We start from the raw sequence: 12,020 nt of genomic DNA, 5'->3' as shown, positions 1-12,020 counted from the left end.
CCCCAAAAGCTGAGCTGAAGCGAAAACCAGACAAAGCCAAACAAAACTATTGCTAATGAGGTCCGCAATGCGCGAGGCAAATAAATTCCGATGGGAGCTGACCTCTAACCCTCAACCCCACATTCACGCATTCATCCCTTGGCCAGAGTTCACCAAAAAAAAAAAAACAGAAAAGGGTTTCCCCGCTAATGACCAAAAGCGGATTTCGCATTGCAGGCAATTATTATTTCTTGTTCTCCCCCTTTTTTTCAAACATAAATTAAACTAAGCCGCTCAAGTGGTGACCCCACAAAGTATGCCCTTGCCCCCGGAAAAACTCCTCCAAAAGTGAGTAAAACCCGGTGAGGCGTTTCTTGATTCACGGCTAATGCGAGGATATTAAATTTAATTTTGCGTAATTAATGTCGCCCAAACTTTCATTCGCAACCCTTGCCAAACTTGACCGAGGTCCAAAACATGACCGAAAGAAAATTCATTAATATGATTTAGGCCCACAGGATAAACAACAACAGCAGCAGCAGGCGCTTGAAGGCCTAAAACCCTCCAAAAAATAAACCGAAAAACAAGGGAAAAAACGAAAATAATTTCGTATTTGTGTTTTGGGTCCCTCATCGTGCATGACTGAGCCAAGGAATAAAACCCTTTTGCCCAGCGTCTGGCAAAAAAACGTGAGCCAAAGGAAGAACAACTGACGAGCCGAGCAAAAAAGGAGGCGTTTAGGTTGATGGAGATGATAGACTAAAATGGAAAAACGTAGAACTGAAAATTTTGTCACCTACAGATTGCACGGTTTTGAAGACTATAAGGGTTCGACTGTGTAAATACACTTTAAAAACATTTAGTAGGCAAAAGTTAGGCTAAATTTGTTTGTAAGATTAAAAAATGTATATATTCTAACAAATCTGATTCATACCCTATAAAGTAATCCTCACCCTCGTAGATACACCTATTCTATCGCTTTTTCCAACCCTCTTAACATGCCAAATAGTCTTTTTTTTTTGCTTTCTTCGATTTTGCTTTTATATTATTCTAATTTTGAGAAATATATATTTTTTTTCCTTTAGTTAAATTCCCAAAAACCTTTTCATGCATATTTAATCTATCGAATTTCTATTTACCTCTTGAAACCCGAGGCCAAAGCTTGTTTATCTGCTCTAATTAATATTTTGCGCAATTAAAATGCTTGCTGCAAACCGTATTGCTTTCGTACTGTGCAAATATTGAAAATGCACATTTTCGAGTATTGAATTCGCACCAATTAATAATTTTTGTTAGCTGGCTGCGTGTTTGCACAACAGGGATTTACCAAATCCCCTGCTCCACGTTGTTTTCTGGCCGGCTAAAGGGAAACCCGGAGCGAACTCCGCTTTCCAATCATCTGGTTGCTTTGCCGAAGTCAGGCCAACGTATCGAAAAGGATTTAATCAGCTCGTAGCATGCATCCTGGCCTGCGTTTTGCCACGTGGGTGTGCGGATTGGATGTTGTTTTGGTGCTTGGCCATCCATCCGCTGGTAGGCGAATATTGCCTGCTCCGGGAAGACTCAGCAACCGATTTTCTCATTTTCCCCGACTTGCCTCGCTGGTGGTCTTGTTTATTTGCATTGGCCACGGCGATGGATTTATGACCGAAGCCATTGAACTTGCTCCTCGCTATCGCTCACTATACCTTTGGGGGGGAAAAGCCCCTGGTTCTGGCTATCACTCCGTGCCTCCTCGGATGTGTGTGGCTGGCACACAAATATGCCAAAGGCACGCACATAGCCTAAGCCACTCGAGGGGTCCAAACAAACGAACCCCCTTACACGCCCACTGCCACGCCCCCTTCGGGAGGGCACAAAGCCCCCTTCCATGGCACACCCCTTTCGGCTAGTTCAACCCCTCGGCCTGGCCGATTTTGACATTTGCGTTTTGACGCACCCGGCGTATACGCAATTTCGAACCCTGACTCTGACTCTGACTCTTTAAGCCCTGTTTCAGCTCACGCCGTTGACCACGTGACCAGAAAATTGTTATCGCTCCTGTTTCTGTTGCCCCTTTACTTGGCCAAAAGTTTCCAATTCTAAATATAGACACAGAGATGTTGTTCGTTCGCTGTAAAATACACCGCGCTTCATGACTATTAGCACGGGAAACTAGCTATAGGATACAATTCGATTTTTTGATAATAATAAAAAAAATGTAAAACATAAAAAAAGAATCTCAGAAAATGTGTTTTTCAATATTTTTAAAAAAGTTAATATAGACAGTGTTACATATCTTATAGTTAAATGTATCTATAAGGTTGCGAACTCAAATCTTTCACTCTAGAGTCTTAAAGATTTCTTTAAAAAAAACTTTAAAGGTATCTTAGTTAGTTAGTTACTTTTCTAGTTATAGGTATCTTTCAATGTAGATGCTAAAGTATTTTTCATAAATTAATAATAATGCTTCTTTATAATACAAATGATTTTAAGCCCAAAATATGTAATTATTAGTACATTTTACTAAAAGATAACAAAAAAGCTTTTATCTTCTTTATCTAGTCTTCTATAGATAATATCCATCACCTAATTCGACGAGAAACACATTCGATGTCTCAAGCAGAGGGTAAATAAATAAAAGTATGCTTCTAGCTATTTTCCTAGGGTTATTGCGAATCTCAACTGTCGTCCTATTATGAAACGGACTTTATATGCCAAGAAAAAAAAGGACACACTCCTGGATGCGTGCGACTTCTCATATTTCATGGCTTGACCTCCCTTTCTTTAGCCACTGGTATAAATTGTTTGTTCCTGTTTGAGCAGTGTTTGCTGTTGCTTTTGTATTTATTTTTATGACCCGAAATGTTGGCACGTTCAAGCGGAGCGTTCTAATACTATAACCAATATAAATGTCATTTATGTTTTGGACACTTTTTGGTGGTGCCAGTTGGGTGGGGTTTTCCCAGGAGGTGGAGCTGGATGGAGGGTCCTTTGAGTGGAGCAAAAAATGTAGTAGAGAGTGAAATTCTGCCATGGTCAGCGATACAAAAACCGCAGCGAATCGAGGATTCGGAATGTGAGTGGGGGTCGGGGAAGGGGAACTGGAACTGAAATCAACAAATACTTGAAACTCACAAACACACAAATGGGATGTCTGCAGGATGCACAGAGTGCCGGGCTCCATCCGTGAGCATTTGTATCTCCAAATCCAAGTGTACTCGTATCCCCATCTCCATGTGAATAGAAATGTTGTTGTACGGTGTGATAACCATCACATTCCTCACACACACACATGAAAGAATGATAGCACCACTTAGTGGCACTTTAGGATATGCAAAAGCTGTAAGGACTTCCGCTTACGATTCGCTCAGGATACTCCAGCAGAGTTGGACCAGAGCTGGAGTCGCCCTGGAGCTCTGTGGTTTTTCGCCCACTTGCCTCTTGGTCTGGAAAAGTATTCGGATTTGTAACCTAATCTGTAATTTGTGGTGGGGATGTACTTTTATTGGGAATCCTTTTGATTAAGTCCAGGAAAATTGCTCGGTAGATTTAAATGAATTGTAAGAGAAATTATATGCTGGCAAACCCTAGTTTCCTTGTTTTCATGCTTGGTATATATACAAATATTTTAAATGTTATTTTAAGCAATGCAACTGTTTTTAAAAACTTTCCAGTGTAACCTAATCTGTATTTTGCTTTGCTTCTAATAATATTCCTTTTTATTTAGTCCAGAGAAATTGGCAAACTTTATAGAAAACTCCTGCTAGAAATTACCTAGTTGTAAGCTTTTTATAACAACAACAAACAAACATAATAGTTTATATATCTGTAACAACATCCTTGCTATATTTGCTATGTATTCCCTGATCCCCATCTAGATGAGAAATACCTGATATAAAATCAATTTAGCATTAACAAATGCAAACATCGCTACGTGCCCATCCTCGAACTATTCAGACACAATATAAATGGACCAGGAAATCATGGCTCATCCATCTCAGCTCTTTAATTTCCAGCTGAGGAGAAGACAGTCTTCCATTTACTCGGTGGAGTTCACCATGGAATGCCCATGGAGTCGGCAATCCAATTCAGTAACCCCCCCACCTCCCCCAAAAAGCTCGTTCCCAACTTCCGGGCTCCCACGGTGCCTCCTCTTTCAGTTGGCAATAAAAGCGGAAGGCGTCACTTTCCAAATGGCGTCATGCTGCTTTGAGCTTTGTTTCCCGCCCCACCTCCTTTTCATATATTTTTATTTATGCTCATTTCGCGTTGCTCTTATATTATTGCATTAACTCAAGAGGGGGGTCCTTGTTCTTTTTATTATTTGTTGTTCTCCATGTTTTTATATATTATCTTTATATGAGTTGGGGTTCCCCCGAACCCAATATTATTTCTTGTATTATTATGCATGTCGCGTGTGCTGCCGCAAAGGCGGAAAACAATATTTATTTATTTCAACCCTTTTCGCTTGGTGGGTTTCTCATTGAGGGTGACATTGACCCCCTTAAATGCCCCATAAATATGACCGCGATTTCCCCGACAAGTCTTTAACTCCCAACCCTCATCTCGGTTTTTTGCAACCTTCGTCAAGAAGTAAGTTATTTCTCAGGTCACGTTTTCATGTTTCCTTCGTTTAATAACCAACTATTCAAATGTATACTATAAATGCATAAATTTCATTACCCAATTCAACCATAAAACTCTCTTTTTCCCATTATTTTTGCTGGTCTTGTTTTCTGTCAACTTTCTGATGCCGCATTTGTTGGGCTTATCTGGCTTTCGTTTGCTTCTATTTGATTTATTTTTAGTGTCAACTAAACTGAAACATGCAAAATATGGCGCCTTTAATGTCGCACATTCAACTCCTCCGCTCTTTCCACTGAAATATTCCAAATCTACGGTGTCTGTGCAAAAAAGAGCAATTCATGCTGTCACCTAGCTGATTTAAAATAATATGATTGCACAGGCTTATAAACCGAATATGTGGCAGGGAACCCCATCGTGTGGACAGGATAAACATTTTAAATACTTTTGATGAGTTCATCGCAATGGAATTATTATTTATGTTTTAGCAGCGGTTAAACTATTGAGGTGGCTGCCTAAAATGGAAATCATTTCAAAGGGTGTTGAGTATTCCATTATATTTGTATGCACCAAAATATAAATTAAAAATAAATTTAAATAAATTGAGATTCGATTTACCCCTAACTAAGTTAGCTAAAGACACTTCAAAAGTAACAATTGGGCGGGAAAATTAAATTTGAATTAAACTGCAACCACTAGCTGTGCTCTTCTCACCGACAGCTCGAAAAACATTCGAACAAACCCGAGTTCGAAAATTCATAATAACGGACAACTACACTGGACTACAAAATGATGGTGGTTGGTGTATACGTTTAAATCCGGTTCAGAAATAGGCCTTTAAAATCAGTAATTTTAAACAACTAAAATAAAAAAATATACAAACATTTAATTTTTAAAATAATTAAGTTTTAAGTTTTAATATATAATTTATGTTCTGAAACACTCCTAAGTATTTCAAGGATATTAGTAGACTTAAATGTATACTATCCTTAAATTATGCAGAATATTTATAAAATTTCTTTGGATAAATGAAATAGACATTACGTTATATGTGTGTTATATTTTGTGACTTTAAAACTTGAAATATTGTTCGCTATCACATTTTTGTATGATTTTGTAATCACTTTTGAATGATTGCTTAGTATCCCCACCGGAAAGCAGGCTGCTTGGGTTTGACACAGAATCGACCAAAACATTGCAAGAAAAGCTGGCAATTAAGTCACCTCAACTTTCTCGCCCTCCTTGCCGCGCCTGCTCGCGCGCCCTCGCTGGCAGCTGGTGGTGGCTAATTTGCATGGCCAGCAGAGTTTTAGTGTCCACTCAGCTCGTCTGGATGAGCCGATCCAATGCCGATCCAGTGCCGATCCGATTTGCGCATATATCAATCGAGGCGGTGATAGCAGCACTGTCCGTATGCTCTTCAGCTCTTCGGATTCGATGCCCACCGGCATCGCCGTCATACTGATCGTGGCCAGGCAGCGCAGGTAGCCGATCACCGGCACTCGACTCTTGATTCCCCATACTCCATTCGCCGTGCTTCACTCTTCATGCTCGATGGGTTAAAAGGCCCTCTCCGGGAGGTCGGTCGAATCAGTCTGCCCCTGGCCTGCCCTTTGTCGGGACGCGTTTTCTAGAGCACAAGCAGAGCATTTGCAGCTGAGCAGGTGCAGGTGCTTGGTGGTTGGTGGTTACCCCCCGCTGTGATGAGAGAGAAGGGGGAGCGGCCGGGTCCGCTTCGGTGGCTGCGACACCTGCTCGACGCGCTCCTGGTGCGCATCCTCAGCCTGAGCCTCTTCCGCGCGAAGAGCAAGCCGCCGCCGGACAGCTTTCCCGGCTTGGAACTCTCCCCCGTCGCCAAATATGTGCCCATTCCCAGGGTCAGGGGTCTTCCGATGGTCGGAACCCTACTGGATCTTATAGCCGCCGGAGGAGCCACGCAGTAAATCCCTATAGTTGAACTTCTAAAAGTCGGAATATCACAAAAAATAATTAGCTCAAGAGCTAATCGTGTCAAAAAAAATGCTTAAAGCTGCTTCAATTTGTTTATACCGAACAATTTCAATGTTAAGCGGTAAAGCTAATTTTGCGGACTTTAGGTAATACCTATTACCACGCGAAAGTCTTAAAAGTGATTACATTTAAAAATAAGAAGTGCTTAAATCTACTTCATTCTAATAAGTATAATACTTAAAACTAACTTGGTAAAAGTGATATTATATTAGCAGAGAATAATGGTGAATTCAAAAGTAATCATGATAAGATAAGGATAATGTGATCAAAATAACATATTATATAGATGGTCCGATTTATAGAAGTTCGACATATGAGTATAAAGATCCCGAGGATCCCTACTTTAAATTTTCTCCACCCCGCCACAGCCTTCACAAGTACGTCGATGCGAGGCACAAGCAGTACGGACCCATCTTCCGGGAGCGCTTGGGCGGAACTCAAGATGCAGTCTTCGTGTCGTCAGCGAATCTGATGCGCGGAGTCTTCCAGCACGAGGGTCAGTATCCGCAGCATCCGCTGCCGGATGCCTGGACGCTGTATAACCAGCAGCATGCCTGCCAACGGGGACTGTTCTTCATGTAAGTGGAGTGGACCAAATGAGTCCGATGAATTGCAAATGAGGTGACTATGAAACCGATCTCCGTTCTTCTCTTTATCCATGGGAGCAGGGAGGGAGCGGAGTGGCTGCACAACCGACGCATACTTAATCGGCTGCTGCTCAACGGCAATTTGAATTGGATGGACGTGCATATTGAGAGCTGTACCAGGCGAATGGTGGAGCAGTGGAGGAGTCGCACAGCGGAGGCGGCGGCATTACCGCCAGCGGAGGGTGGTGCGATACGGCGCTACGAACTGCCCCTGCTGGAACAGCAGCTCTACCGATGGTCTATAGAAGGTATGATGTCAGGGATTAGGAAGTGCTATCATATTGGAGGTTCTAACTTGCATCTTTAAATGGATTTCATATTGTTCCTACTATTTAAATATATCCTTATATACTATAATATATATTTCTATATATATGTCTATATAATATACTTCTAGTATTCATATAACCATACTTATATAACCTCTATCTAGAAGTCTCTTTCAATATTTATATAATATACTTATAATATTCATAAATCCAATCCCATATTACCTCATTCCAGTGCTCTGTTGCATCATGTTTGGCCACAGCGTCCTCACCTGCCCCAAAATCCAGTCTGCTCTGGACTACTTCACCCAGATCGTGCACAAGGTCTTCGAGCATAGCTCGCGGCTGATGACCTTCCCGCCCCGTTTGGCCCAGATTCTGCGCCTGCCCATCTGGCGCGATTTCGAAGCCAATGTAGATGAGGTGCTCCGCGAGGGAGCTGCCATAATCGATTACTGCATTGGTGTGCAAGAGGATCACAAGAACCCGCACGATGAGGCCCTATACCATCGTCTCCAGGCAGCGCAGGTCCCAAAAGAGATGATTAAGCGTATATTTGTGGACCTGGTCATTGCAGCAGGTGATACGGTAAGCATTAGTGCAATCAACAATGGAAACCTCTGTCTAATTCAAGATTTACCTTCGCCAGACCGCCTTCAGCAGCCAGTGGGCCTTGTTCGCCCTTTCCCAGGAGCCACTGCTCCAGAGACGCCTGGCCAAAGAGCAAGCCACCAATGATTCCCGGCTGCTGCATGGCCTGATCAAGGAGTCCCTGCGTCTCTATCCCGTAGCCCCCTTTATCGGTCGCTACCTGCCGCAGGATGCACAGCTGGGCGGGCACTTTATCGAAAAAGATGTGAGTGAAATAAGTAAAGCAAAAAGCTAACTCAATCTCATACCATTCCTCCATTTAGACCATGGTGCTGCTCTCCCTGTACACGGCAGGTCGAGATCCATCACACTTCGAGCAGCCGGAACGGATAGTGCCGGAGCGCTGGTGCATCGGGAAGTCGGAGCAGGTGCATCAGTCACACGGCAGCCTGCCCTTCGCCATCGGCCAGCGATCTTGCATCGGTCGCCGGGTGGCACTCAAGCAGCTCCACTCCCTGCTGGGCCGATGCGCCTCCCAGTTCGAGATGAGCTGCCTCAACGAGCGGCCCGTCGACAGCGTTCTCCGCATGGTCACAGTGCCCGATCAGACTTTGCGATTAGCCCTTCGGCCGCGAACCGAGTGATACAGTCATACATGCACTAACATAATCATAATACTAACACTAATCGTAATTGTAATCGTAGTTTCTTTAGTTTTATAAAAATATATAAATGTCACAATATGTATCTATCTAGTTGAATTTATTAAACTAGGAAAACAGTGCCTGCAGCAAGGTGTAGACTAGCAGCACAGTGCCCAGAAGTATTAGTCCTACTATTGGTGCCCCCCACACCAGTTGCCCAAAGATTAGGGCACAACCGATTGTAATAAGAGAGGGGATAGAACCCAAAGTCCGTAAGCAAACTCGCGGGGGAACCAAGTTTTCACATATGTCTGCCTGGCCGGAGCTTTTGTCAAACCACTGCTCTGTCATTGGAGCGTACAGCAGTTGCCGCGCAACCTTTCCACAGTAATCGTCACGGACATAATACGCTTGTATCTGGCTGCCATACTGAAATAGTTCGTAACGCCATTTTATGAAATACCAGAAGTAGTTTAAGTAAACCTTACCTTCTTGTTAATCTTTTCAGAGATGAAGTGCAGAAGTCTAACCAAAGATTTGACTTCATTGGACTGGATGGGCAGCGTTGCGGGGTCAACGGTGGCATGCATGTTGGACGCATTGAGCGACATTTGGTGAGGATTCAACTTTGAGGTGTCCAGGGAGTCGCTAGAGTTGAAGAAGCTAAAATTCTGCACCGTGCTAGAGGCTGGCGGACAAGGTTCCTCTGGCAGGTTTTCATGCATCGACAGGTTGGCTTGATCCACCTGTTTACATAGCCAAATATCTTTTATTAGCAATAGAGTTCGAATTTTAACTAAGCAACTTACATTAAAAGTTCTACAGAAGGCGTCGATGCATTGGCGTAAGACCTCCGGAATGCGACTGAACTCGCGCAGGGTCACCTCATCCTGGGTGCACTCGCCGAAGAGCTTGTTAAAGAAGTTCTTGAGGAATCCCTCGGAGCGCTGCCGCTCAGCAATGTCGTTTCGCAGCGAAGCAATGTCTCTCAGAACCGAGTTGCGTGCCATGCTGATCAGGAACAGAAAGCTCTCCATCTGCTTCTGCATGGCATGGCTAAATAGCTTGGTGGAGCTTGTGTTAACCACATGATTCCACTGCGAGCCAGGTGAAAAGGATTTGCTGAAAGGAAAGTTTTGTTATAAAATTTAATCGTTTTTCTTACAACGGCCACCTTACTTCATCATGTTGACTTGTCGCTGGGGCGAGTCAAATCCATAAGAGTTGCCCGCATGAAGACGCTCAAAGCGCTGTAATCTCTCTACCAAGTCATGTTGGGAGAACATTGTGGCCAGGCGGTACAGCATAAAAGCGTTTCGATAAACGGTGTAATCCAAGCGCCCAAAGTGCGGCAGCATTTGCATAAATATGTGAGTGTACATAATCAGATTGTCCATGATGAAGCCATCGAAGCAGGACAAAATGGGCGGCTTGTAGGCAAGACTAGGACTGAGGGGGAGAAAATCTTTTAGTTGTCTTAAATACTTAGGCTCACAATATTTTCCTTACGTCTTGTTGTTCAGCGCCGCCATTGTGTACCTCCAGGGCTGGATGTAACTAAGCCAGAGCTCCAGCACCACCATCAGCGAACTGTCCAGAGGCCAGCGATCGATCAAGCCGCACAGAAATGCATAGATCCTGGCCTTCACCATGCTTAAGGACACCTTGCGTAGGGCGCACAGCGAACTGTGATCCAGCTGAGCACCGTTGGCAAAGAAGTGCACCTGCTTAACCAATGTGCGTACGCCGCGCACAAAATCGCTGCTGGGCAGATGGTGCTCCGACTCGATGTCATACCTCAGCCAGATGTCCACAAAGAAGTGGAGTACACTCTCGGATCGCCAAGCGTAGGCCCTATTTGCACTGGCATTGGGGCTGTTGGACTGCGGTGAGGTGTTCCCACTGCCACCGCTGGTGTTCGGACTGCCTCCGCCGCCCGACACGTTCCCGCCATTGCGATACGAGCTCGGGATCTTGAGATAGCGCGGCTGTCTATGCGGCTGCAAAGCCTGCGCGGGCAGCGGCTGTGGAGCCTTAACGCCGCTACTAAAGTGCACTGGCTCTATGCGTGCATCGGGAACCAGGGGCAGGAAGTTGTTGAGATACTCGGACACCAGCTTCAGGTAGATCGTCTTGCTGCGCACGTTGTGGATCTGCATGGCGATGGGATTGATGGAGTGCAGCGGCTGCAGGGCGTACAGCACAAAGTGGATCACATAAAAGTCAAAGGCGTTGAGCGAGAGAGTGGCAACTTGGTGCATCATCGCGTCTATGTTGATGAGTTCAGCATAAAACTGGGGATTCTGGCCAGACTGCAGCATGCTAACGAACTTGGCCTGAAACGGGGATGACTTAGCAGGGGAAAGAGGCTGTAGCTATGACCTCCACTCACCGGCAGCAGGTTGATGTCCAGATCGAACTTATACTGATCCAGGAGCAGGCGGTGGCAGAGGTGCATCCAGGGACCGCACACGCCGAAGAACTGGTGAAGCGTCTGGAAGTGCAGCGGATTGTTCTCAAGCGTCGTCGTCCGCAGGCCCCAGCCCAGCGGATTGCCATTGATGCCGAATATGGAGTGCACTATGTGGGGGAAGATCTCCTGGATTTGGCGCAGGGAGCAGCGGTCGAAGAGGATGCTCAGCTCGTGGACGCGATCGAACAGCGGGAGGTTAAGCACCGTCAACAGGCGGCTCTGCAACTGGAAGTCAAAGGTGCTCATTTAGCACGAAAATGTATGAGGTTTGTATTCACTACTCACACTTAGGTTTTCTGGCGGCATGGGCTGCGACATGGCGACTTTCTATGTGTAGCAGTCTTCTTAAATTACGAATAAATAACACTTCAATTCCTAAAAACTGCAGCCGGCGTGCAGTAAACAAAAACCTTTCACCGTGCTGCCAGACCTGACAAATAATGTGACCGTTCGCGGGGATGCCACATCGTCAAACATTAGGGGTATCTATAGTGCAGTACGCCAGAAATGATCTTTTTCCACAAAACTCTTTTCAAAAAAAAAAATTACAAAAGCTCGTACCAATATAAACAATATTTATTCTATCATAAAGCTAAACAATTTTTAAAAACGCGTTTACTAACCATAACATCATAAATATACTCTTTTTGAAGCGCCAATCATATGTAATGCCTAGTAATAAGACTTTAAAGCGCGAAACAAATATTTAGTTCGAACTACAATGACTTTCGAGTTTTAATTTTATTTCACTTAATTAGCTTAATATTACTATTGTTCTGTAACATTTTAAACGTGTAACACTATTTAATTTTTTGGATTATAAAAATATGTTACAGCGGAC

General features: G+C 44.1%; 2 protein-coding genes across 2 annotated transcripts; one reads left to right on the top strand and one right to left on the bottom strand.

Annotated features, from left to right (window-relative positions):
- Positions 1-6,052: 6,052 nt before the first annotated feature.
- On the top strand, positions 6,053-8,706 carry LOC108025440 (cytochrome P450 315a1, mitochondrial). The gene is made up of 6 exons (XM_017095935.3): positions 6,053-6,484; positions 6,924-7,133; positions 7,224-7,450; positions 7,707-8,059; positions 8,121-8,327; positions 8,386-8,706. Exons 1-6 carry the CDS (start codon positions 6,249-6,251, stop codon positions 8,704-8,706), a joined length of 1,554 nt encoding a protein of 517 aa, XP_016951424.1. The 5' UTR covers positions 6,053-6,248.
- A 49-nt stretch (positions 8,707-8,755) lies between these two features.
- On the bottom strand, positions 8,756-11,609 carry LOC108025035 (sphingomyelin phosphodiesterase 4). The gene is made up of 7 exons (XM_017095290.3): positions 11,465-11,609; positions 11,099-11,404; positions 10,216-11,042; positions 9,886-10,155; positions 9,516-9,828; positions 9,195-9,452; positions 8,756-9,135 (listed from the first exon to the last, which is right to left on the bottom strand). Exons 1-7 carry the CDS (start codon positions 11,495-11,497, stop codon positions 8,833-8,835), a joined length of 2,310 nt encoding a protein of 769 aa, XP_016950779.1. The 5' UTR covers positions 11,498-11,609; the 3' UTR covers positions 8,756-8,832.
- Between the last annotated feature and the right edge of the window lie 411 nt (positions 11,610-12,020).

The sequence above is a fragment of the Drosophila biarmipes genome, chromosome 3R, assembly GCF_025231255.1.
Source record: "Drosophila biarmipes strain raj3 chromosome 3R, RU_DBia_V1.1, whole genome shotgun sequence".
Classification (NCBI taxonomy): Eukaryota; Metazoa; Arthropoda; class Insecta; order Diptera; family Drosophilidae; genus Drosophila; species Drosophila biarmipes.
The sequence above is the reverse complement of the archived record's forward strand: the minus strand, read 5'-3'. Positions and strand labels throughout refer to the sequence as shown.

What these genes read in the sequence shown, in the direction of transcription:
- LOC108025440 (XM_017095935.3), top strand. Translation starts at nt 6,249, where the DNA reads ATGAGAGAGAAGGGGGAGCGGCCGGGTCCGCTTCGGTGGCTGCGACAC. An exon ending in CAACGGGGACTGTTCTTCAT is followed by an intron (nt 7,134 to 7,223) that starts GTAAGTGGAGTG and finishes CCATGGGAGCAG; the next exon opens with GGAGGGAGCGGAGTGGCTGC. An exon ending in CTACCGATGGTCTATAGAAG is followed by an intron (nt 7,451 to 7,706) that starts GTATGATGTCAG and finishes ACCTCATTCCAG; the next exon opens with TGCTCTGTTGCATCATGTTT.
- LOC108025035 (XM_017095290.3), bottom strand. Translation starts at nt 11,497, where the DNA reads ATGTCGCAGCCCATGCCGCCAGAAAACCTAAGT. An exon ending in GCGGCGCTGAACAACAAGAC is followed by an intron (nt 10,156 to 10,215) that starts GTAAGGAAAATA and finishes TCTCCCCCTCAG; the next exon opens with TCCTAGTCTTGCCTACAAGC. An exon ending in CCTTCTGTAGAACTTTTAAT is followed by an intron (nt 9,453 to 9,515) that starts GTAAGTTGCTTA and finishes CTATGTAAACAG; the next exon opens with GTGGATCAAGCCAACCTGTC.